This window comes from Ochotona curzoniae, unplaced genomic scaffold, assembly GCF_017591425.1.
Source record: "Ochotona curzoniae isolate NIBS_2020 unplaced genomic scaffold, NIBS_Ocur_1.0 patch172, whole genome shotgun sequence".
NCBI classification, from domain to species: Eukaryota; Metazoa; Chordata; class Mammalia; order Lagomorpha; family Ochotonidae; genus Ochotona; species Ochotona curzoniae.
Genome location: NW_024466720.1, coordinates 12,786 through 37,579, shown reverse-complemented (window position 1 = coordinate 37,579; position 24,794 = coordinate 12,786). Strand labels below are relative to the sequence as shown.

Here is a 24,794-nt window from a genome sequence, read left to right as displayed (position 1 = left end):
ATAAAAGGTTTAAGCTCCTTGCCAGACTGAGCCCAGTGGCTATTGGCTTCACCCTGAAGCTTCCCCTGGGAGAGGCCTACCCCTAATTCCTTTCTGAATGTCCATGTTGGGGTTTGAGACCATAGCGGTGCTTCCACTTCAGTCCTTGCTGCCACACACTGCTGATCACAGAGCTGCAGTTCTTGGTGTTCCCTGACCACAGGGCATGGTGTGCCCAGCTGTGATTCTTAGTGTGTTACACAGGTGCCCATGTGCAAGTCAGTGATGGAGACCTGGGCGTGGGGCTGGAGGGAGAGGTATGGGCATCCCAGGGAGCAGGTGCAGCAGCAGGAAGGGCATGGGAGTCCTGAAGCCTTTGATGGTCTGGCTAGAATTGCCTCCTGAGCTCTCTGTTGCCTGTATCTTCTCTGCACCAGACACCTTGTTTTTCTGCCTTTGTTTCTAGCAAGACTGAGGATTGGGGCTATTTGAATGAAGATGGAGAACTCGGCCTGGCCTACCAAGGCCTAAAGCAAGTTGCCAGGTCGAATGTGTTCCTCCCTTCTTTCCTTCCTTTCTTCCTTCCTTCCTTCCTTCCTTCCTTCCTTCCTTCCTTCCTTCCTTCCTTCCTTCCTTCCTTCCTGTGTCTGCTTTGTCTGTTGTGCTATTCATGTCCATGCCCAATTGTATCTAAACTACAGTGAGTATAAGGGAATGGGGCACAGCTCACAGAGGATGCTGGCCAGGGGGCCCTGGAGGTCACAAACCTGCCACTTTGTGTCCAGACTGTGCAGATAAGGTCAAGAGAGGCTGCTTGTTCAGGTCCAGGTGGTAGCACAGGGTGGCCAGGTGAACCTTAGGAACCAGGCGACCCAACCACACATTCCATACATGAGGAAATGGACAAGAGGAGCACAGCCAGTTAGAACCAGGCCTAGAAGGCTGCTGTCCTTTGGGGGCTCTTGGCGCTCTGCAATGTACCTTCTACCTGTCGAGTCACTCCCCAACTCGATAGGATCAGCCAGAAGTGTCAGCCCAGTCTGTGCTGCTGCTCCTGCTTCTGGGGACCTCCTGGCAGCACATGGGCTGGTCCTCGTCATGGGGGCTCCTTAGAGCTGACCACAGCCAAGTGCAGTGCTTGCCCCATGTCATCTCACCTTCACGACCACCTCATGGTCAGGAGAGCCATGGAACATGGAGGGTTTGGTGATACCAGAGCATAAGCTGGTAGCTTAGTGGCCTTTGGTAGTGAGTGAGCAGGTTAGGCACAGGCAGCAGACACAACAGCGGGATGGCCTGACCTATGCCATTTCCAGCAGGTGGGTGTATGGCCTTGCTTTGTTCACTTGTGCCTCTTTAGAGAGGGATGAGGCCAGAGTCCCCTGCCTGGCTTCTTAAACAAGAGGGGCAGGCTCAGAGGGGCAGCTTAAGAGTATAGAGCCCAACTCTCTTCTGCCACTGCTGGCAGGGCTCTTAGCAGGAGTCTAGAGCCCTCCAGCGTATATCCTGTTCTCCCTGATGGTGTCATTATGGGGGTCCCAGTGCAGCAACACAAAGTATCTCTCCCCAGCAAAGCCAAGAGTGGTGTATCCATGAGGTAGTAAGGCTTTTGGCTCTGCAGCTTTGCTCTTCCAATATGGCCCCCCACTACGAGCAAAGCACGGGCTGTATCTCGGTTTTCTCCTCTGTGGCCTGTGGCTGGGAACAGAGCTTTCCTGGAAGTGTCCTTGTAAAAAGTCAGACTCATACAGGTAAAGCACTTGCCACCTGCCTTACAGGTAGTAAGCACAAAAGAAATACTAGCTGCCGCGTCTGTCTGTCATGGTGATTTGGTAAGACCCAATTCCTGTCCCACCCATCAGCCTGTTTTGTTGGCGGAGGGACCTGAGGGTGAAACTCCTGGTGCCTGTCCCAGTTGCAGATGGGGTGGGGCAATACATTAGCAGATAGCTGGAGTCAGCGTCACAGTGTAGCGGGAGCCCAGGCTAGGGAACCAGTCCTTCTGGTTTCCTCACCTCTCACCTGGTGAACTCTCCTGCCTGGTGCATAGGTGGGAATCTTGCCCTGGCACACATCCCCAGGCTGAGTCACAAACAGTCCACCCGGATACCGAGGAAGAGCCCTGAGATGGGAACAAGTGACATTTCACTGGGAGACATCCTCTGGGCGGTGGGCCCACAGTGTCTCATGGAGTTCGTAGCATCCTGGTGACTGCTTTTAGCATGCTGTGGCCAATAGTGGATGACATCTGAATGCTGTGTAGCACCTCCAGTGCTGATTCAATTGCCAAACTCTACCCAACAGCCCCTGCCAGAAATGTGCCAGCCCCCCAGCCACACAGCCAGCTCCCCCTCTCCATATTCCCCTCCTTGACAGACTCCCTCCTCTTCTCTGGACATCGGCACTCCCTAGTACAGCAGAACTGCCAAACCACTGTGCCTGTCCACCTGTTGGCCTCCAGGGCAATCAGCAGCTCACCAGCTGCTGCCTAACAGTGCCCAGCTCAGGGCATAATCTCTGCATCTCAGGAAGAGAGGGGGCAAATGCTTCCCCCATGCAGACCTTGTCACAGAGCTTTTAAGGGCACTTATGTCCAGCATCCTGCCAACCTCACATAGAGTGTGGAGTTGGGAAGCAGCATCACAGGCATATTTGTATGCACCTACCTCCAGAAGACACTGCTCTGAGCCTTTGCTGGCTCCCTACCTGCCATGGTGATGGAGCAGATGCCTTCCAGAACTGTCCCATATGTCCCTTGGGGACCTGGCCTTCTGAGGCTTGTGGCCAGCCTTTTCTAGAGTCCCTCCAGATCTCTGCGACTTGTCCTGAGCCTAGGTGATCTTAAACCTCCCCTCCCCCTTACCCATCGTTTCTAAACTGCCTTGGCTTGTGGCTGGTGGAGGTGGGAGTGTGTGAGATCGTGGGAGTAATAATGGTGAGAACAAAAGGAACAAGAATAGTATTTTGCCTTTTGAAAACCCATATGGTATCTACCATAGGGAAAATAGGAAATGAATAGCTCAGTTGATCAGTTTTGTCTGGGTTTCTCAACACCAAGGTGGGTGTATCTTTTTAAAAAGATAACAGTGGGACATTTCTTTCTGCCACTGGCCTTTGGATACAGGGAATCTCTGAACCCCAGACCAATGGACTCTGCTCGCAAAATGAGAAATGGGGGCCGAGAAAACTGCCCAAGAGTGAGGGGTGCCTTTGGCCTCCATTTCCCATTCTGTCAGATGAGTCGCCAGCCTGTTCCATTTGTCTGATGACCGACCCCAGTGTCCAGCCCCTGCTGTGTGCTTTGCCACTCCCTGTCGTGTTTCTGCCCAGGGCCCCTCTCCTGGAGATGCTGACCCTGAGCTGGCCGGTGTAATCATTGTCCTCTTCTGCCTGGCACAGGTTGCTGGAAGCACAGCTACAGGCCCAGAGCCTGGAGCATGAGGAGGAGGTGGAACGGCTGAAGGCCCAGGTGGAAGCCCTGAAGGAGGAGATGGACCGACAGCAGCAGACCTTCTCACAGACACTGCTGCTCTCCCCAGAGGCCCAGGTGGAGTTTGGTGTCCAGCAGGAGATGTCCCGGCTGACCAATGAGAATCTGGTGAGCAACCATGCTCTGAGGAGTCCTGGGTGGAGATGGGGGGTTGGGGGAAAGGGGCAGTGGCCTTCAGCCAGATGGGCAATGGGCACGTCGTTAACCCTGCATGAGGAGCAGGGAAAGAACACCACATTCTGCAAGAACTTGGGAGAGGAAGTGAGGCGTGAAGGGGGTGTAACCATGGCCAGGGAGGCCAAACACAGGAGTGCGTGCAGGAGAGGGCTCTGAAGTGGGTGGGAAGGGAAACAGCAGGTGCCCTCAAACCTCACCAAGGCAACATGTCCAGTTCAGGAGCTGAGCCGGGGCTGCCATTCCCACCTATTCCTCAGGTGACCATGGTTGGGTGGCTGGCTCCCTGGATCCTGAAAGAGGAAGTGGGGGCCCTGCACCTACCTTCGCCCCTCTGAGGGGATATGCTCATGTGCCTCCTGCTCAGTTGCTGTCTGTGTGTCACTGTCACACAGAGGTGTGTATGCAGGCAGCTTTATGGAAAGAAGTGTGTGCTGTTGAGCCAGCTCCTGCCAGGTCGGGGAGGCGGCCCATGCCACCGGGGGCCACTGACCTGATAGCACAGTTGGCGACCACCTTGCAAAGAGGACCGTGCACTCACTGCAGAGGGACTGCATTGTGTCACAGGGACAGCCTAGGGTTGGGCCCATGAACAAACAAAGGTGGACAGGCCTGGCTTGAGAAACCACCAGGGCACAAGGTCAGCACCGTGGGCCCACTGGGAGGGCATGACCTTGGTGTGAGTAGGGCAGGGGCCTGGAATGAGGGAGGGTGAGCCTGAGGACGGGCCCCAGCCAGCAGCCTGGTGGGAGGAGACTCCTGCATGTAGTGAAGGTCAGTCTTGTTTGCCAAGGTCAAGGCTGAGACCTGTAAACAGGGCCCTACCCCCTGGGGGTCTGCAGGGTGTCAGGGAGTCGTGAGCCCCTCCCTGCCCAGTGAGCGTTCCTGCCTGCTCGTGGAACATGACCTGGAGCCTGTCCCCTCAGTGTATGCCCAGGAGCCTCAGATGGTGTGTACAGGAAGTTGTGGGACGTAGTCCCCAGTTGGAGGAGTCAGGGGGAGTCAGGAAGGCCCCTTGGCTAGCTCAGAGAGGGCTCAGAGAACGTGCCTATCCTTCTAGGTGCAGCGTAAGAGCGTCGGGACGTCTTCAGACACGCTCACCTGTGTCTGGGACTCCTCTCTGGCTGAACTTGAGTCAGCCATCTGTCGTCCTGGCCTCTATGGTTCTGGGCCCCAGTAGCTTCCTTCACATGTCCTGCATTTGCCGATTTCACACTTCCGAGGCACCCAGGTGGCCACAGGTTTGGGGAAGAGCTTTTAACACAGCTCCCCTTAACGTGTTCTCACCTTCTGGAATCTCGGGGTGGGATGGGCGAGTGGGCTGGCAGTAGAGGCACAGGAAGTGCCCCAAGGCCACCTGTGCTGAGTGGTTCAGGGGTGGTGCTACACTACCTGGCTGGGATGCTGGAGCTCCTAAACACAGCCCAGGAGGCAGCACTTGGCTACTGAGGTGGCATTACATGGGCTGCAGGTGAGCAATGTCTGCCCTTTAGAGGGTCTGCCAAAGTTTTCAAAACTGTGGTAGGAAAGACGCAGGCATGGCTTAGTCCTCCTTGGGATCTGGTGGTATTGCATGGAAGCGCTTGGGGATGGGCTTATCCCAATATACGCTCTCTGGGTTGGCCAGAACATCCTCATTCACCTGTTGCTGCAGAGGATCCAGTGCAGGTGGTTCCAGGAAGGATTCTTGAGCAAAGAGGAAGAGGTAGGCAGCCAAGCAGGCATTGAGGGACCAAACCGAGAACTCACGGGGTCACAGTGGATCCTCAGGGAGTTCCGTGTGAAGGTCCAGCAGCTACCTGAACTCGCTCAGAGTTCCCCTGCCATGGCTCCAAGCCAGCGCTGTCATTACCTCTTGGTGTGATTGCTTTCCACCTTTTTTGTCAAGATGGGTAAATCCTAACAGCCTCCTCTCAGGCTTGTGGCCAACAGCAGCCACAGCACCAGGTTGCAGCTTTGGCTTGTCTTGCAGCTACAGGCCAGTCTCGTGGCAGCTGTCACTCAAGGTACTTCCTAGGATCTGAGATGGAACCTAGGAAATACCCCTGTCACTCTGTGGCACCAAGGCCCTCATATTAACAGTGGGGGCTGCTCTCCTTCTAATTCCTCCCCCACCCTACTTCACCGCTGAGGACGCTGCCTGGCTGGCATCTGTGCCAATAAAACCCTCCTCCCCAACTCTGTTCTGGTCCCAATGGACTGAGTAGCACTAAGTGGCAACAGTTGCTAGGAGATGGGCAGCTACTGAGAGGCCAAGGTCCTGCTTTGCTGCTGACCCTGACCCGTGAAGGCTCCCTGCTCCTGCTTTGCCACCCATTTGGTCCAGGGTACTGCCCGTCTGTCCGAGCACTCCTGGGAGGTTGGCATGGCGACTCGCGGAGGCTTGGCTGGGGAGAGCCCTGAGGTGCCAGAGAGATCCCAGAGGGTTTTGCCTTCCTGATGTGAAGATAACAATGTCTGACTCACCTCCTGCTTCCTGGATGCCGCAGCAGGGACAGCACCCTCCCAGCCTGACCTGTGTGATAGCAGCACAGGCCACGCCCTGCCACCCAGGGCAAGGCTCAGCCCTCTTCCCACACTGCTTCCTTCTGCTCTCAGGACTTCAGAGAACTGGTCGAAAAGCTGGAGAAGAATGAGAGGAAGCTCAAGAAGCAGCTGAAGATTTACATGAAGCGAGTCCAGGACCTGGAAGGTAGTGTGTATGTGTGTATGCATGAACATGGGTACCTGCATGGCACAGGTGTGCCCAACAGCCGTGCCTGCGGAACTGAGGCTGCCTCTGCCCAGGCATCCTTCCCTCTTGGCTCATTTCCTGCTGGACGGACCCGGCCAGGCAGTAGAACTGGGACACTGAGAGCACCTATGCCCTTGATCAGTCGAAGCTAGAAGAAGGGTGGAAGATTGTGGTCCCCTGAGTTGGGTGCTGCCTGTGAAGCAGGCTTTGTGGGGCTGGAGGGCTGAGGGGGCCAGAAAAGTACCCCGTGGTCCTTGCCCTGAAGGGGTTTGGAGTTGGGAGGCAAGACTTTTTGGTGTGAGACAATGCTCCGTCATACCGAGGCCCTGGGAGAGCACCAGTACACGTCCACCCCTTGGGTGCCCCACTCCACCCTGCTCATCCAGGCCCCAGTGTGCCCATTGAGTCCTTTTAGCAGGGATGCTCCTGTCCAACTGCCATCAGCAGGTGCACACACCTGACACAGCACCTGACAACAGCAGGTGCACATACCTGATGTCACATCTGGCAAGCCAGGTCACCAAGTGTGCTTCTGTGTGAATGCTCAGATGTGTCTCCTTAGCTAGGTGCTGCAGAGGCAGGGCTGGATGCTGTGTGGTACCTGCTCCCATGAGGATCTGGACACCCACCACCCTCCCCAACCTGCCCAGGCTGAGGGGAGGCTGGGGATGGGGGATGGGGGATGGATCCCACCCCACCCCACAACACAGAGACTCCACCTTGGAGAATTGCCTTAGGTGGTAGATCCTACAGCAGACAAGTTCCCATGTCTAATCTTACACATGGGTACAAGGCACAGTGCCTTCTTGCATCACAGACTCTGTACTGTTCCATCCAAAGCAGGCCACAGGCAGTGCCCCAACCTGCAGCCCTTGGGTCTGTACTGCCCAGTGTCCCGAGAGTGCCCTGTAGCCACACACAGGGAACCAAGTATAATGGACCCAACCAAAGCCTTGCATATCCTCCATGAAACTGCCACCTGGTGAGGCAACTCTCCCACCTGCTGCTGCCTCACGTTGCCCTGTGCCAGGGACTGAGCTCCCCCAGTATCATGCAGCCTCAAGGGACAGCACAGAATGTGGTGCTCTGAAAATGCAGTGATCAGTCCCAGGCCTTCATGTGTCCCGTTCTCTCCTTCCTGCTCAGCTGTGCAAGCATTGGCCCAGAATGACAGGAAGCACCATGAGCTCACCAGGCAGGTCACGGTGCAGCGGAAGGAGAAGGACTTCCAGGGCATGCTGGAGTACCACAAGGAGGACGAGGCACTCCTCATTCGGAACCTGGTGACAGGTCAGGACCCACCCCCTCCTCTGTCTGTACTCAGCACGGTCTATCCCAGCCTCTGTCTGCATCCCCCCACCCACCCCTGTGGCTCTTTTTCCCCAGACCATCCACTGCCTCCAAGTGGTGCTCTTGGTGACTGCTCACTGCTTTTCCCAGAGCAAGTCAACCCCGTCAATTGCACACTCACATGGACCTGAGGAAGAGAGGCCCCTGCTCTGACTGTGGCAGGCAGGAGTGAGTGGGGAGCTGGTGGCATGGCTCATGCCTGCCACATGCTTCCCCCAGAGGCAGCCCCAGCCCCCTCATTGGCGTGGGTTTGTGTGGGCAACTGCTTCCAACAGCAATGACTGCACGCTGCTGCCATCAGCTCATGCCCAGCCCGTTGTCTTCAGCCCCAGGCTTGATCCTCCCCAGGAAGCTGCTGTTTAGTTCACACAAGGTGTCCTGAGACATTCCTGTCACCTGCCCAGGTTGAGGATAGGGCAGCTTCTGTCCAGAGCTTTGCAGTTTGCAGGCACAGTGTGGTCCGTGCATAGGCTCTCAGGGGAGGGTCTTCTGGTCCACAGGCATCCGACTCTTTGCTATCTGGCCATGTAGCTGTCGCTGTGCTGTTCACCAGCATCCCCATGTGGGATGGCATGGAAGTGGGAGGCATTTGGGGAATGGTGAGAAATGCAGAATTCCAGGCCACATTTAGAAACTGCACCCCAACCCCGCCACACATACACACATCCCGCATCAGAATGCACAGCCAGGCGGCAGGGGATTTGAAAAGCTGAATCAGTGCATTCACAGTGCCTGGGGTTGCACAACCACTGTGGGGGTCCGGTTGGGCTAGTCTCTCCTCTTCTGCATTCTCCAGATAGGTACCTAGGTTGGGGCTGGCCAGGCAGGCTGCAGTGTGCTTGGAGTGTGCAGTGTGGAGTGGAGTGGTTGGGGTAGATTTCTCTTGCTGAGCTGGAACAGAGCCTCTTGCACCTTAGGGTCACTCTGCTTGGGTGTGCCACCAATGGGGCAGGGGGGCTCCTTACGTTTGCCCATTGTAGGCACTGCCTTTCAAGGGCTGGCTCAAGGGAGCTATTTACCTTACCAGTGCTGCTTGCTTTGCCATTGTACTAGTACCCTCCCATTTGTTCTCACACCCCACTGGGTTCCAACACGGTCACCACCTGCCCTGTGCCCAGCCTAAGCCAGCAGCAAGTCTCAGAGCCAAGAGGTGGAGCCTTAGAGGAAAGAGCCATGCACAAAGGAAGAGTGGACTATGAACCACTCGCTCACTTCTCAGCACTTCCCAGCATTCCTATCTGTAAAATGAGAACATGCTACCACTGCCCCATCACGTGAGATCTATCGAACGTGAATATACTGTGATAGGGCTAAAAATCCTTTCTGAGACATGGGGGCTGCAGGCACATTCCAAGCTTAGATGGGAGGTCACTGCTAGCATGGAGAGATTGCCCTCAGGTGCTGGAGGTCATGCTCTGTAGGGTGCCCAGGGCTGGGATGCAGGGAGAGTGGAGTCTGACAGCCTAGAACTTATTTACTTCAGCTCTTGGGTCAGTACAGCCTTGATCCTCACTCATGAGAGTCCTGGCAGTGGCCTGGCTCTGGCTGCCTCAGGCCAGGTCAAGTCCAACCAAACTGCCCAGGCATTCTGCCTCCCTCCAGACCGCAGCCTAGCAGATGCCAAGATTAGCAGCTGAGAAAGACCGTGGAGAATAGAACCCTGGCCTCTTCTCCCATGGATGGCGCATGTGTAGCCCAGGAGCCTGATCAAATACCTGTGCGATCAGAGGAGGATGTCCCAAGACAAGCTGTTTGTACATGGGTCATCGGCTTGTGGTATTGTTCTAGATAAATGTACTGGCATTCTCATTAGAACTAAGGCACTTCTCCATGGTGCCCAAATGCTAAGCAGGTACCCAAAGTGTGCTGGCCAGGAGTAAGCGTTATTGAAAGGGATGTGGTTGATGTGCCAGCATAACCCAAGGAGCAAATGGTAGTGCTGGTGGCACAACCCCAGCCCAACCCAGACCAGGAGAACCCTGGCAGAAGGGCAGGGAGGATCCTGCCACAGGAAGGTGGTGAAGAAAACTCTCCCTCACTGCTGTTCCAAGCCTGGCTTGGGGGAAGTGAGGGGAGGTGGCTCATGATGCCAGTTTATGCCGGGGTGGGTGAGGGTGATGAGAGAGAAGGTCAGGGTCTGGGGGTACAATGTGAACACCCCATGTCCACTTGTCACCTTGTATTTGCACCAGGCCTCTTATCCCTGCCCTGCCTCTTGGGACTCCTGTCACCACTTGTCACTTTAGGGCTGGCTCACTGAATCCCCTGGAATGCTGTGGGATAGAACATAGTGTTACAGCTTCTCCCTGGCCCTCCCCAGGCTTTAGCGCTTAGGGGACAAGGGTCTGAGCATGTGTGTGCAGGTCATGGGGAAAGAGAGTGATGCCGGTGGGACCTGAACAGGACAAGTGTATTCATGGCCTGGTGCATCTGTGTGTGCCTGTGAGTTCAGAAGACTAACGCTGCCAGGTCCTCTGTCCCCAGAGTGACACCCAAGGTGGCTGCAGCCTTACCAGTGCTCAGCTGTCTGACTGCCTGTAGAAAGCTGGAATTGGCTGGCCCTGCATTCTGGCTGCTGGGGACCTGATCATGCCCCTGCAGGAAGCAGGGGTCCCCCGGGCTGGAGCAGGGGTGGAGGGGTGGCTTTCTCCCAGTGGGGAGCCCAGTCCTGTCTGCAGCCTGCCCCCTGAGGCCTCCTTAGCTGGTGGCCCTGCATGTGTGCACAGCTCTGGGTTCTCTTCCTCTGCAGTTAAGAACAAAGACCTGGTTCCATTCATTCCACAGTTTGGCTTTGGTTTTTTTGCTGCAGCAGCTGAAAGTGCTGATCAATAGGGCCAGAAGGTGTTTGTGCATCCTGGTAGCTTCTCACCGGCTTCCCCACTCCCTTCCCACAACCCTCCCATTCCTTGTGAGCTACTGAGAAACAGTGGGGAGGTTTCTAGGAGGAGGAGTGTGAACCCTGGCACCCCCTCCATCTCTCTCTTTGCTGCTTGCTGCCATCTTTGCTGGTAGACCTGAAGCCCCAGGTGCTGTCGGGCACTGTGCCCTGCCTCCCTGCGTACATCCTCTACATGTGCATCAGGCATGCAGACTACACCAACGACGACGTCAAGGTGCACTCCCTGCTGACCTCCACCATCAACGGCATCAAGAAAGTCCTCAAGGTCAGTGGGCTGCGCAGGAGGCTGGGACTGAGAGCAGGCATCCTCCTCCTGCTGCTTCTCAGTACTTGAGTGTTGGGGCAGTGGATGAGGTCCCCTGTGTAGCCAGGATGCTTGGATTAAGCCAGAAATCCAGGGTAGCCTGGAGAGGCTGCCCAGAGCTTATTAGCATGCCTAGGTCTGCCTACCACTGCTGCATGAACTGGGAAGGCATCCGGCTGCAGCCAGGGCCTACTGGACCTGGCCCTGCGGCTGATGGAACTCCACTGGAACCTAGACCGCCTTTCACCTGGACAGTACTGCTACATTGCTGCTACCAGCTCTGGTCCAAGACAGGGCTGCCCTCAGGATATTAACACAACTCAGAGACACACGAGCCTCTCTGTGACCAAGTGGCAGCCCCTGCGATGTCAGACTACCCTGCAGGGAAGTGAAGCCCAGTCAGCAGGAGCCAGAGTCAGGTGATGAGTGGGGAGAGGGTCTTCAGCCTTCTAGCAGCACTAGGGCACAAGGGTTACTGCTCAGTTTCGGTTTTTTTTTTTTTTTCCACTGTCAGGAATCCTTTATTCTGTGCTATTAATACTTTTTTTTCAAGAACAAAATTTTTTTAAAAATTGATTTATTTTTATTACAAAGTCAGATATACAGAGGAGAGACAGACAGGAAGATCTTCCGTCCGATGATTCACTCCCAAAGTGAGCGCAATGGCCCATGCTGTGCCGATCCAAAGCCAGGATCCAGGAACTTTCTCCAGGTCTCCCACACAGGTGCAGGGTCCCAAAGCTTTGGGCCATCCTTGACTGACTGCCTTCCTGAACTGGGAGAGCAGAGCAAATAATAAGTTTCATCAAGTGATTATAAGGTTCTCATTACAATCCCAGCTGTCTCAGTCTGTTTTTAAAGATTTATTTATTTGAAACCCTCTGTTTATTTTCCATATGACTGCAGCAGCCATAATTGGGTCAGGCTGAAGTCAGGAGCTTCTTCTGGGTCTCCCACACCAAGTACTTGGACCAGCTTCTGCCAGTTTCTGCTGGTTCAAAGTGGAGCAACCAGGATCCAAACTAGTGGCCATATGAGGCTGTCCTCAGACCCACCCCAACACTCAACACCAACACCTGCTCTGTGGTCAGCCATCCCAGAGCTTTGGGTTGCATGGCCTATTGGCCTGCAGGCTCCGTGGGCCATTTCCTCCATGCAGGGCTCTAAGCACCTGGGGACTCAAGCATGTGTCTCCAGCCTTGAGCGCTTTCAGAAGCTGCAGCCAAAGCCTGACTCAGGCTTGGGCTGACTATAGAGCTCACCTCCCTGAGGAAGCCTTGCCCCCACCTTAGTTTATAACCATTTTCTAGAAAGTTTAGCCTACGGGAACATCTGACCTTTTGATACATGGGACCCCAGAATATTTCACCAGCAAGCACCCTCAGGTCCCCAGAGCTGGAGAACAGGTACTTCCAAGAAGGGGCAGGGATCCTCGTGGCTAGTGCAGAGAGGCCAGGCAGCTGGGGCTGAGCCTTGCTTGCACTGTGTTCTTCAGTGGTGGGAACAACCTGTCACTTGTGTGTTTCTGTATGTACACGCCCAATCAGCAACCAAGACATGGCTTCCGGATGCCGTCTCTTGGTAGTGAGTGGATCTTCTCTCTGACCAGCAAGGGTCATGCCCATTGTCAGGGACACTGGGGAACGCTGGCTAGGATGCAGAATATGGAGAGGCTCAGGTAAGCGCTTGGCCAGACAGGTACCATTTTCAGCTGGGTGGGGGATCCTGCTCTTTCCACAGAAGCACAATGATGACTTTGAGATGACGACGTTCTGGCTGTCCAACACCTGTCGCCTCCTTCACTGCTTGAAGCAGTACAGCGGGGATGAGGTGAGTACTGGGCTAAGCTCCCAGAAGGCATCCTTGCTCTAGCCAAATGCATCCCAAGGTGCTCTGCAGCCGTTGGAGGGAAGTCAGCTCTCTGACCCCCTTGCTAGGACCTCAGACTCTGGTAGGAATTACTGTACCTGGTGACTGGGAGTGGGAATGGGGCAGAACATACAAAGCCTGTTTCTAGGGGTCTGGATGAGTACCCCTGAATCAAGACAGAAAACTGAGAGGGGATATGTGGGCTAACTGTGCCCTTCCCTTGTCAGAGATCTTGGATGATCTTGTTATTTGCACCACTTCAGTAAATGCCTCAAGAAATCCAACTGTCTAGTGTCCCACTCTCCCATGCCAAGCTGTTTCAAGACAAAGATGAGTAAATAAAAAAGGAACACCAAGTCAGCCCTATATTTGTGTAGCCCAGCTTCATGCTGCCAACCGAGTTTAATGGCTAGGCCTGCAGCCTGGTTGACACCATCATGTCGCGTTCCATTTGGGACCTCCAAGGCTCCCCATCTCCACTGTGATCTCTAGAAGGGTTCCTCCATGCTGTGTGTGTAGTACATGATCTAGGCATGGCACATGTTTACCTCACCTTGCTTCTCTGGTGATGGTCCCAGCTGCCTCCACACGGGCCCTACTCATATTTCCAGGGGCCTCCCCATCTTTGCCTTGCTTCCTTTCCTTCACAAACCTCAGTACCCACCCTTCCTGAGGCAACACAAACCAAAACTGCAACAGTTTTCCAAGCTTTATTCAGTCTTCTGTGTTAGAGCAGATTTTGACTCAGCTGTCTCCTTGGGGTGATAGGAGGCTATGCCACCCCAGCTGGTCTTACGATTGGGTACTTAGCTTGACTCATCTCTTTCCTGAGAGTCAGAATTTGTATTTGATCACTTACTTTTATAATGAAAGAGTTGGGCTCAGATCAAAGAACCATCCTTTGTTCCAAACCAGATGTCTTCTGTGATGCACACAAGCATTTTTTTTTTCTTTAAAGATTTATTTGAGGGGCCAGCATGGTGGCTCAACAGGTTGCTCATCCATCTGCAAGTGTTTGGCATCCCAAATGAGTGCCAATTCAGGTTCCGGCTGCTCCACTTCTGATCAGCTCCCTGCTAATGGCGTGAGAAGACGGCAAAGGATGGTTCAAGTCCTGGGGACTCTGCACCCACATGGGAGACCTGGAAGAAGCTCCTGTAATCCTAGCTTTGATCAGCTTCACCCATAGCAGCCATTTGGGGCATGGACCAGTGGATGGAAGATCCTTTTCTCTTTGTCTCTTCTTCCCTATGAAAAAATCTGCCTTTCAATTAAAAATAAATTTAAAAAAAATATTTATCTGAAAGCAGATTTACAGGAAGAGCTTCCATCTGCTAGCTTACTCCCCATATGGCTGGAACAGCCAGAGCTGAGCCGAGTTGATCTAAAGCCTGGACACTGGAGCTTTTTCCAGGGCTCCCAAGTGGTTCAGGGGCCCAAGGACATGAGCCATCCTCTGCTGGCTTCCCAAACCGTAAGTAGGAAACTGGATTGGAAGTAGAGCAGCCGGGACACAAACCAACATCTGTCTGGAATGCTGGTGCTGCAAAGTGGAGGATTAGCCCGTTATGTCACCACACCAGTCCCAACCTACACAAGCTTTTTAAACACAGAACCACACTTAATTGTCTCACTGGGACTCACCACTTGACCCAGTGGGATGGATATTCGAAATGGAGGGTAAGATATGTAAGGCTATGGCAAGTTCAAGAATCCCTTACCTGAGGCTCTCCGTAGATAAACTCCTGTTCTTGGGAACAAGACATGAAGCATGGTAGAACCAGGCCAGCACAGTCAAACAGTGAGAATGAATGATTCAGTCTATTGGGCATTTATGGTCATCCTGCCTTCCCCTCCTCCATCTGCCTTTATTTTTATGAAGACTGTTGTGATGTGGCAGAGTACAAGAGCTTCACTGGAGTTGCCCTTTGGAGGACACAGATTGTATGAGACCACTGGCTTTCCTTACGTTGAAGAACAAGGACATTGGTCACGTGGCTGCTTTTGACATTGGCAGCGCTTCTGGCTGGCCTGCTGTCCCATCTTGTTAATACAGAAGCCTAAGACACCAGATCCCTAAAGCCATAGAATCACTTCAGTCCACCTGCTTAATGATGAAATCCATACAAAAGGTTTCATTATACAAACACATCCCATAACCATGGTCCTGCTCCCTCATGCACTGAGCAACCTGGTGCCTTGGGGTGAGCACTTAGCAGAGGAGTCAGAAAGCACAGAGCTCTCTTTGTCTGGACCTGCTGTCGGTCTGAGTTTTGCTACTTTAGGGAAACTACTTTGGGGATCTGGACTCAATGCTGCAGACCTTTGTAATTACATAGTCGTGATCTCTCTATCACATTGTCATTTTTATACCACTTTCAAGTTCAAGAGCCATCAGTGAAGCCTCAGGGTTTTCTAATACTTCGTACGAGCCCAGTGGCAGCCCGTAGAACCTCAGTCATGCTTACCCCTCCCTCTTCAGGGCTTCATGACTCAGAACACGGCGAAGCAGAATGAACACTGTCTGAAGAACTTTGACCTCACAGAGTATCGACAGGTGCTGAGCGACCTCTCCATCCAGATCTACCAGCAGCTCATTAAGATTGCCGAGGGCCTACTGCAACCCATGATAGGTATGCTGGTGGCGGCAATGGCTGTGAGATTTGGGAAGGCTTGGGGGGCGGCCCACCATACCTCTAGGGAACCACACTTTGGCATGCACTTCATCACAGCTACAAGGAAATTGAATCCAAAAGCAAAGTGCATTTTCCCTGAGTTCCTTGAAGACTCCTCATATTAACCACAGCCTCTGGAAACCCAGGTGCTTCCTCAGATGATCCTGTGGTTGTCAGCATACAGATGCGCATTGGAGACTTTTCCTTTATCTGTGTTACTCTGATACCATATTGTTCCCCCAAGCAAGTTAATTTAAACAGATAGCCATTAAAACTCCTCTGGCCACCTGTGGACTTTGTCTATGAAGTATTACAGTGCTGGAATGGAGGGCAGATATACTCTGAAGAATAAAAGGAAAAGTTCCCTGAGCTCCGTGAAGACTCGCCTAGGCTCCTTACAGCACGTAGCTTCTGGGTTAATGCCCAATTGGACCAGTCCAGAAATCACATCTCCCACATGGGGTTCACTACAAATCCTTCTTCCAGTCTGGCACCTTATTGTACTGGGCAGAGGACATAGTGACATAGAAATTGGGAACACATTTTGGAACTCACAATAATGCAACGGTTAATAGCAGAAGCTCTGGGATCAGACCTGGGTTCAGATCCTGGCCCTGCCACTTCCTAGCAGCATGGTTTTTAAAGAAGTCATCCAACCTCTTTATGCCTCAGTAAAATGGGCAGTGTCTTATACAGTTACTAAAAAACTAAAAAGTGTTGACCCTAAACTAAGTAAGTTACTAGAAAACTAAGAAGTCTTGACTAGTGCACAGCTAAGTGCTGTGCAGTGAGGCTGACAGGCCAGCTAACCTCTGTTTATATAGCTACTGGCTATGTGCTTTTTTAAAAAGAGGTTATTTTTCATTGGAAAGGCAGATTTACAAAGAGAAGGAGAAACAGAAAGACCTTCTGTCTACTGGTTTACTCCCCAAGTGGCCACAATGGCCACATGCAAGGAGAGGATTTCAGCTTCCGAGCCATCATGCTGGGCCCCAGTGTTCTTAAAGTCACTCAGATCCTGGACTCTAACCCTTCAGCACAGGCAGTACAGACTCAGGCTGACATGCCCATCCACTTTGTCCCATCACCAACAAATCTCAGGGAGAACAGTTGCATCTCATATAGAGATGAATGCATTTGAAAATTCCCTGCCACATGTCACTGAGTTCCTGATCATGGCAGTTGTTCCGTACCTCTGGACAGTGCTATGGGCAAAGCTGCAAGTCCCTGATGCTCTCATTCATCCAAAACCCGGACCCTGTCTGTGCCGAGCAGGCAAGCTTCCATCAGTCTGCTTTCCTCTTTCAGTTTCTGCCATGTTGGAGAATGAGAGCATCCAGGGTCTCTCTGGCGTGAAGCCCACGGGCTACCGGAAGCGCTCCTCCAGCATGGTGGATGGAGAAAACACCTACTGCCTAGAGGCCATCATCCGCCAGATGAATGCCTTCCATGGGGTCATGTGCGACCAGGGCCTGGACCCCGAGATCATCCAGCAGGTGTTCAAGCAGCTCTTCTATGTGATCAATGCGGTGACACTCAACAACCTGCTCTTGCGGAAAGACGTGTGCTCTTGGAGCACAGGCATGCAACTCAGGTAAGGGGGCAGCACAGGCTCGGGGGCGGCTGGGAGAGAACAGGCCCCTGCTGACGCCAACCCTGCCAGTGTAGGCAGCGCGCGCGCGCGCACACACACACACACACACACACACACACACACACACACCAGCCCTCCATGGGAACTTCAGATCTCTCAGGCAGTCCTTGACGTAGTCAGTGTGTTTAGCAAACCCAGAGGCAGGGACTTGGCAAACAAGGTCATAGCTTAAAGATGGCTCCTTACTCCGATATGAAGTTTGGACCCATTCTAGGTAGGCCAGAGGGGAAACTCGGAGATTAGGATAGGCATGAGGGTTCTGTGGGGGAGGTGTCAACATGTGACTGTTTAATTATTAATTGTACATCAAAACACAGAATGGCCTTTTTTTCTCCATTAACTGATGTGCTTTGGGTGTGTTTAAACATCCACATATTCATTTATTCATCCTTTATTCAACAGCTCCTGGGCAGGGGGTGGGGAGCTGGGCAAACCTTTTAACCCTGTGAACTCAAGAGGGTGAGGACACGGCCCAGGTGTCCCCTTCCCAAGTGGCTTAGGAGGAGCACCTCACACAGCCCTGCCCTCTGCCCATGGCTCAGGTACAACATCAGCCAACTTGAAGAGTGGCTGCGGGGAAGGAACCTTCACCAGAGTGGGGCAGTTCAGACCCTCGAGCCTCTGATCCAGGCAGCCCAGCTCCTGCAGCTGAAGAAGAAAACTCAGGAGGACGCGGAGGCCATCTGCTCCTTGTGTACCTCCCTCAGCACCCAACAGGTATGGTGGTGTCCAAGCCACTGCCATGCTGGGGCCCAGCTTCTGCTTCCCACCTTCCCTTGCATGTGGGCCTCCTGTACACCTTCCCTCCCCCACCCCCAGCCTCTAGGAGCCCTTGTGACATCATCCTCAAGGTGTCCAGGATGAACTAAAGCCACCATAGGGCTGTGCCATCCTGAGTACCACAGGCCCTCTAACCTCCTCTGCCCACATCGCAGGTTAGGGCAATAAAGCCTGCAGCACATGAAGCTTCATTAAAACCGCAGCAATCAGCTGCAGTGTCTCCTATCTGGAATGTTCAACTCTTTGAGACAATGGCTGAGTATTTGCCTGCCTCACAATGATGGAAAAAACTTTCTATAATTCTGCTTTCCGTATGGTCCTATATTCACTTAAGACCCCATTATTTCAAATGAAATCATTTTAAAAGGGGGCATTTCAATATCTCTGTCCTCCTCCTCCTCCTAAAAGTGCATTTTCACCGTGGCTTGGTCCCAGTCTGTGGATGGGTAAGTTCCATTCACGCACAGGTAGGTCTTGCCTCCGTCATGAGTGTGGCTACTTGGCAGAAGGTCTCCGAGTCCTGCCCAGGGAAACTAGACTCTCCAAGTCAACTAGCGCATCGTCTTCCAGCTTAGCACCTGCAAAAACAAACCCCCAACTCAGCACAACCAAGCACCAGGGCTCACCTGCTTCCTCTGCTAGCCATTAGGAGAGTTCAGCCTCTCAAGGAAAGACTTAATTTTTTTTTGAAAGTTACATGGAGAGATAAGGAAAGAGAAAGGTCTTCCATCTGCTGGTTCACTCCCTAAATGGCTTTAACGGCCACAACTGGGCTGGTCTGAAGCTGAGATCCAGGAGTTTTTTCTGGGTCTTCCACATGGGTACAAGGTCTTGAGCCATCTTCCACTGCCTTTACCAGGCCATAAGCAGAGAGCTTGATCAGAAGTGGAGCACCTGGGACTGTTCAGAACTGGCATCCATGTGGGATGCCACAGATAGAGGATTAGCCTACTATGCCACTGCACCGGCCCCTGAAAATGTTCAAACCGTTTTTTGCCTGTGTAATAAACATAATATACATAAATATGTATTTTCATACATTGACTTCTAGCATACAGCTGTCCTTGCATGTGAGCAGGCCACTTCACACACAACTGGCAGGCAGACAAATATGCTTTTCATTGTAAAGGGTAAGAGAAAGGGTAGAAGGCTAGTTAGGTGTTGTCAAACAACCTCTTTATCACTGAAGGTAGGAATCCCAGAAACCTTTCCATTATCAGCAAATAAGAGGCTAAGGATTCCAGGCCGTTTTTTTCTATATTCCTCATTATCAGTCAGGCACCAGGAAGGGCGTGTGGGGTGTGCAGGTGCCAGGCGTAACAGGCCCCGGGCCCACCGGGCAAAACCAGGGACTCCCTGGTGACAAAACACTCCTGTGTTAATACGGAGCAGTCTGGCTCTACCTACAAGCATTGTGGTTCCAAGAGAGAACATACAACTGTTCCAATGTCATCCAGTCTGATTGTCATTCAAGTTCAAACATTGTGTTGTGTTCATTTAGTGATGCGCTAAATTTTGTTTTTATTCTAACAGATTGTCAAAATCTTGAATCTTTATACTCCCCTGAATGAATTTGAAGAACGGGTAACAGTGGCCTTTATACGAACAATCCAGGTAAGTTTTAAGGTATTGATAAATTTTATAAAAATCTTAGTCTAAAACTCAAAAGGAATATTGAGAATATAACCCTTAATGCTTTTAATACCGGTTGCATGACATGCTAGAAGACCCAGGATGCCAGGGCCTTCCACCAGGGCAAACAACCCTGTCATTCTTGACCCCCAGGGACTGCGCTCTCACATTCTGTATAATGGGGAATTTCATTGGCCAGCAGTAATGCCCAGTGGAACTAACAAAAATAAGCATATGATGAGCATACACTCAGAAATATTCTCTTAAGAATAACAACTAAATTTTGTCTCTAGGACTAGAAATATTTGCCTTAAGAAACAGGCTTTAAAGAAAATGCTAAATGAACAGTTCTTTTGGTCTGCTTTTCAAGATGATGGGAATTTTTATAACCAAAAACAATTGACCATTTAGAGCTGCCCAAGCTGCTTTTGGCCAAGTGCCTGGGCCCCGTGTGCAGTGGCAGATGAACAGCCTGAGCATGATGGCCACATGCCATTCATCACTGGGAAAAGTACACCCCCTTCTTCTCATGCTTCCATGTGGGGACAGCTTGGCAGGAAGAGGTAGCACTTTCTGAACCTTCCTTTAAAAAAAATTATTTATTTTTATTAGAAAATCAGATATACGGAGAGAAAGATTTTCCTTCCACTGATTCACTCCCTAAGTGGCTGCAATGGCTGAAGCTGAGCCAATCCGAAGCCAGGAGCCCAGAGTCTTTTTCTGGGTCTCCTGCACGGGTGCAGGGTCACAAGGCTTTGGATCATCCTCGATTGCTTTCCCAGGCAACAAGCAGGGGGCTAGGTGGGAAGCAGGGCCACTGGGACATGAACTGCTACCTATACAGGATCCTGATGCGTTCAAGGCAAGGACTTTTAGCCACTAGGCTACCATGCTGGGCCCTTCCTGAAACTTCTTAAGCAATCCTGTAACAACAACATTTTTTTTTTTTACTTTTTTTTATTATTATCATTTTATGATGCAGACCCATTGGCTCCTGGATTTTCTTTACCCCCTCCCCAAGTCCTCTTTCCCCACATTGAGTTCCCCTATATTATTATTATAGTATAGTTCTTCATAAACAGTCATATGTCCATCATTGTGGGCATGGACAATGGCAGAGAGTCCAGCATCCTATTGTCAAGATACAGTTAACAGTTTCATTGGGAGTCCATCTTTGATCTGGAAGTAGAGATGCATACTGCATTGTATCCTCACATCTGGATATGATAGTCTCTATTACACAGTTACTATACATCCCCTTAAATGAAAAGCCACAATACAAAATCAACAGCAGGAAGAAAAAAAAAAGAAATAAAAAATGTCATGAAGTTAAATAACATGCTACCAAATGACTGATGTGTTGCTGAAGAAATGAAAAAGAAAATCAAGAACTTTCTTGAAGAAAATGATGTTACTGTATCTATGGGCCAGTGAAGAATTTAATGAGAAACAAGGTGTTCTGAAGAGATGAAACTAAAAAAAAATCTTTGTTGGTGAGATAAGTCTCCTATAGGCGACAAATAGGTGGGCTTTGTTATTTTAATCCAGTCTACTTATCTGAGATTTGATTGATAATAATCCATTTACATTCAGAGTTAATATGAATAGGTGATAATTTGGTCCTTATTTTAGCAATGGATTGTTAATTGATTTAGTCTTCTGTTATTTTACTGGGATGTTCTTCACATTTGCTTTTGGTTTTGGTGGGCACTATTCCTCTTTGTCAAGAGAACATCTTTAAGTATGCTTTGTAGGGCAGGTTTGGAAGAGGCATATTCTTTTAACTTTTTTTTTTTTAAGATTTATTTATTTATTGGAAAGTCAGATATACAGAGAGGAGGAGAGATAGAGAGGAAGATCTTCCGTCCGATGATTCACTCTCCAAGTGAACGCAACGGCCCATGCTATGCCGATCCGAAACCAGGACTCAGGAACTTCTTCCGGGTATCCTGCATGGGTGCCGGGTCCCAAAGCTTCGGGATATCCTCAACTGCCTTCCCAGACCACAAGCAGGATGGGAATTGGAGCTGCCAGGATTAGAACCAGCGCCCAGATGGGATCCTGGCGCGTTCAAGGAGAGGACTTTGGCCACTAGGCCACATTGCCGGACCCAACTTTTCTTGACTGTGGAAAAATTGTATTTCATTTTCAAAAATAAAGGAAAGCTTTGCTGGGTACATCATTCTGTGCCGACAATTTCTTGTTTTTAGAATCTGGAATCTAATGTCACTCCATTGTCTTCTGGTCTATAGAGTTTCCTGTGAAAGGTCTCCAGTGAATTTAACTGGCATTTCTTTATATGTCAATTGATTTTTCTCACATGCGCATCTTAAGTTCTTTTCCTTATGTTCGATTGAAGAGAGCTTGATTATCATGTAGACGTCTTGGTCTTATCATGAAGATCGCTTTTGGTCAACCCTGTGGGGAGTTCTGGGCCCCTCCTGGATGAGGTTTCCCAATTCTTTCTCTTGATTAGGGAAATTTTCCCTTATTTCATTGAATACACCTTTAATCCCAGTTTCTCTTTCTGCACCTTCTGGGACTCCCATAACTCTTACATTTGGCCTTTTAATAGTGTCTTTCAATTTTTGAATAGTTTTTTTAGTTTAACCCAGCTCTGCTTCCAGCTTTTTTTTTGTTTCCCCCTGGTGACAGGAAATATCTTCAAATTCTGAGATTCTTCTTCTTCCTTCATTCTGTTTTGGAGACTCTCCACTGTACTTTTAATTTACTCCACTGTATTCTTCATTTTTGATATATCAGCTTTCATTTGATTCATTTCCTGTGTGACATATTCCTTAAACTCCTATATTATGTGCTTCTCGTTGTTAAGAAGCTTTAAAACAACTGTTTTGAATTCTGTATCCCCCATTTTCTTGAGGTCTTCCTCAGTTAACTCTGTCTGAGGTTGGCATAGGGTTTTGCTCCTTTACAGAGGAGTCTTCAGTAATATTCATTGTGCTTTTGTCTCTTGTTTTTGGTCCTTGTACTTCTGGTTAGCAGACTCTTCTCCTTGGGGCAGGTTTCTAAGCTGTGTCACCCACAGGTCTACAATTCGATTTTACTTATTACAGTTGGCACATAGCTCTTTGTTTGCAGTCACTTGTGCCACTCCCTCCAGTGAGTTCCAGGTCTGGGTTCTTATGTTAGACTTTCACCATGGTCTCCATAGCCCCAGCTCCTGGCTTACCACTCTCTGCCTCCTGTGATACTGTGCTGAGACTGCACCATTGTCTGTACAACCTTTCTCCCACTTCCTGTTAGAGCAGTTCCCAGGATTAGGGAGACACCAGGTGTCCTATATAGCTAGGTTGTTGATGGTGCTGATCTTGATGGAACCTGTTGGCCATTAGGTCTGGCCACATGAACTTCTTTTAGACCCATATGATGTTGAAGTCAGTATTATTTTCCCTGTGGGACCAATGAGTTCAGTGAGTTCTCTCCCAGCTCAGTACATGCACATCTCACTGTTGTTCATGCAGTCTTAAAGCTTTTGCTACACTGTACAAATAGCACCTGATGTGCCACTGCTAGAGTTCTTGATCTGCTGGCTGTCATGTCTTGAGGGCTACCCAGACCCATCTTAGATGGAACCTATAGGATGCCATGCTGTTACAGTTCACTGAACCAGAAATGAGTTCACTTCCAGCTCAGTGCATGTGCAATCCTGTCCCATAGCCTTTGTCTCCCTACACAAAATGGTGCTCGATTCAACTCTAGCAGGCATACTGGGCTGTGAAATCTAACCTGTTCCTGCACTGCCATCTGGGAGCTGCTGCTCTGCCTCTGCTCCTAGTCAAATCAAGCAGACAAGCAGGACAGGCAGTTTTGTCTGCGTTCACCTCCTGATCTCCCAGTGAATGTTCCTGCCCACCTTGTTGGTGGTGGAGTTCTGGTGCAACTCAGATGGCCATCTGCTGAATGCTACTGGGGTATTGATCACGGCAACGTCACACCATTGTGCCTGCTGCTTTCCTGTCTCTGTCAGTCTCCTGGTGCCCTTCTGCTGTCGTTCTGTCCTCTCCTACTTCCTGGAATGTGCCCTCTCTGCTTTACACTGGCTAATGTTTCTTGATCTGTTTAAACGTGTCCTTACCCTATTCTGCCATTTTGATTCTCTAACAATCCTGTAACTTCTTAAGCAACCTCTACCCAGTGAAGCCAAGTAATGCTGGAAGGAAAATTGCAAATATTTGCACTGAGGAACATGATCTGAGTAGTAAGAATGAGAGAAAAGAAGGCATATGTCAGAAACTGTGGGGACCCTGGTAAGCCCTGGGGCCTTGGGAGAGCAGCTGTTCCCTTCAGAATCCTCAGGGTCCTAGGTTTATTCCTTACACATGTCTGAGCGTAGAGTCCATAGTCTGAGAAGAACTGAAGCAAAAAATCAGTGAACTTTAATCTCCTGTGTCAGTAGCTGATAGAAGCAAAGGTCGGGGAAGGGCTGGCTGTGGAATTGGACCAGAGGGTATTTTCTTCATGCCCTGGATTGTTAAAGGTACAGGTGGCAGACTCGCCAACAGGGCCCAGTCAAGGGGTTGCATCTGAAAGGCCCCAGCAGGGATCCATACATGTAGGTAGGAAGTCAGTTGTGGAAAGGGGAGCCAGAAGAAGAGTTGGACAACAGACAAGAAGCCACTAAGAGACACGACCCTGGACCCACTGCTGATTTATTATTATTATTTTTAAATATTGAACACTTCATGAATGTGCATGTCATCCTTGCGCAGGAGCCATGCTAATCATCTCTGTATCGTTTCAGTTTTAATATATGTGCTGCCAAAGCAAGCACTGCTGATTTTTATAGAGCTAATAATTTACACAAACTCAAGTCCAAGTTTAGAGAGTCTTTCTTGGTTTTGAATATCGGGAGGGGGAAAGCTCCTCAGCTGCTTACACACTGGCACAGCACTCTCTCCAAGGAGAAACTTCAGGGCATAGGTCAAAGAATGCCTGCCAAGTCAGACTGCAGGCACAAGGAGCCGCCTACCCAGCACAGATGTAATGGAGGTGAAGTGTCAGCAGTCTCCAAGCATGTGTCCCAGGGAACTTTGAAAAGTTAGCAGTAGATGCGATATGTGTTCTCATTCAAGAGTTCATGGACAATGCATATGATACTATGGATTTTAAAAGGTGTTTACCTCGAAGTAAACTCTTCTTTTAAATGTGTTTCCCCAGATTTTCTGCAGTACCTGGGTACTATCAGATTAAGTCTTCCTCAGTAACTGATTGCAGTATTTGGCAATTCCTTCCC

The 24,794-nt window shown here is 50.7% G+C and overlaps 1 protein-coding gene and 1 non-coding gene across 2 annotated transcripts in view; one reads left to right on the top strand and one right to left on the bottom strand.

Moving 5' to 3' along the window:
• The window catches only part of LOC121166535 (unconventional myosin-Vb), a 114,645-nt gene that overhangs the window by 87,014 nt on the left and 2,837 nt on the right, over positions 1-24,794 (top strand). Inside the window, exons 27-36 of the mRNA XM_040995715.1 lie at positions 446-523; positions 3,379-3,577; positions 6,242-6,335; positions 7,524-7,667; positions 10,740-10,891; positions 12,671-12,760; positions 15,282-15,432; positions 16,783-17,068; positions 17,671-17,845; positions 19,442-19,522. Of these exons, the coding sequence (XP_040851649.1) occupies positions 446-523; positions 3,379-3,577; positions 6,242-6,335; positions 7,524-7,667; positions 10,740-10,891; positions 12,671-12,760; positions 15,282-15,432; positions 16,783-17,068; positions 17,671-17,845; positions 19,442-19,522 (1,450 nt within the window). The remainder of the gene's footprint in view (positions 1-445; positions 524-3,378; positions 3,578-6,241; positions 6,336-7,523; positions 7,668-10,739; positions 10,892-12,670; positions 12,761-15,281; positions 15,433-16,782; positions 17,069-17,670; positions 17,846-19,441; positions 19,523-24,794) is intronic.
• Positions 24,226-24,332, bottom strand: LOC121166536. Its single transcript, XR_005885429.1, has one exon. It is a non-coding gene; the product is annotated as a U6 spliceosomal RNA (small nuclear RNA).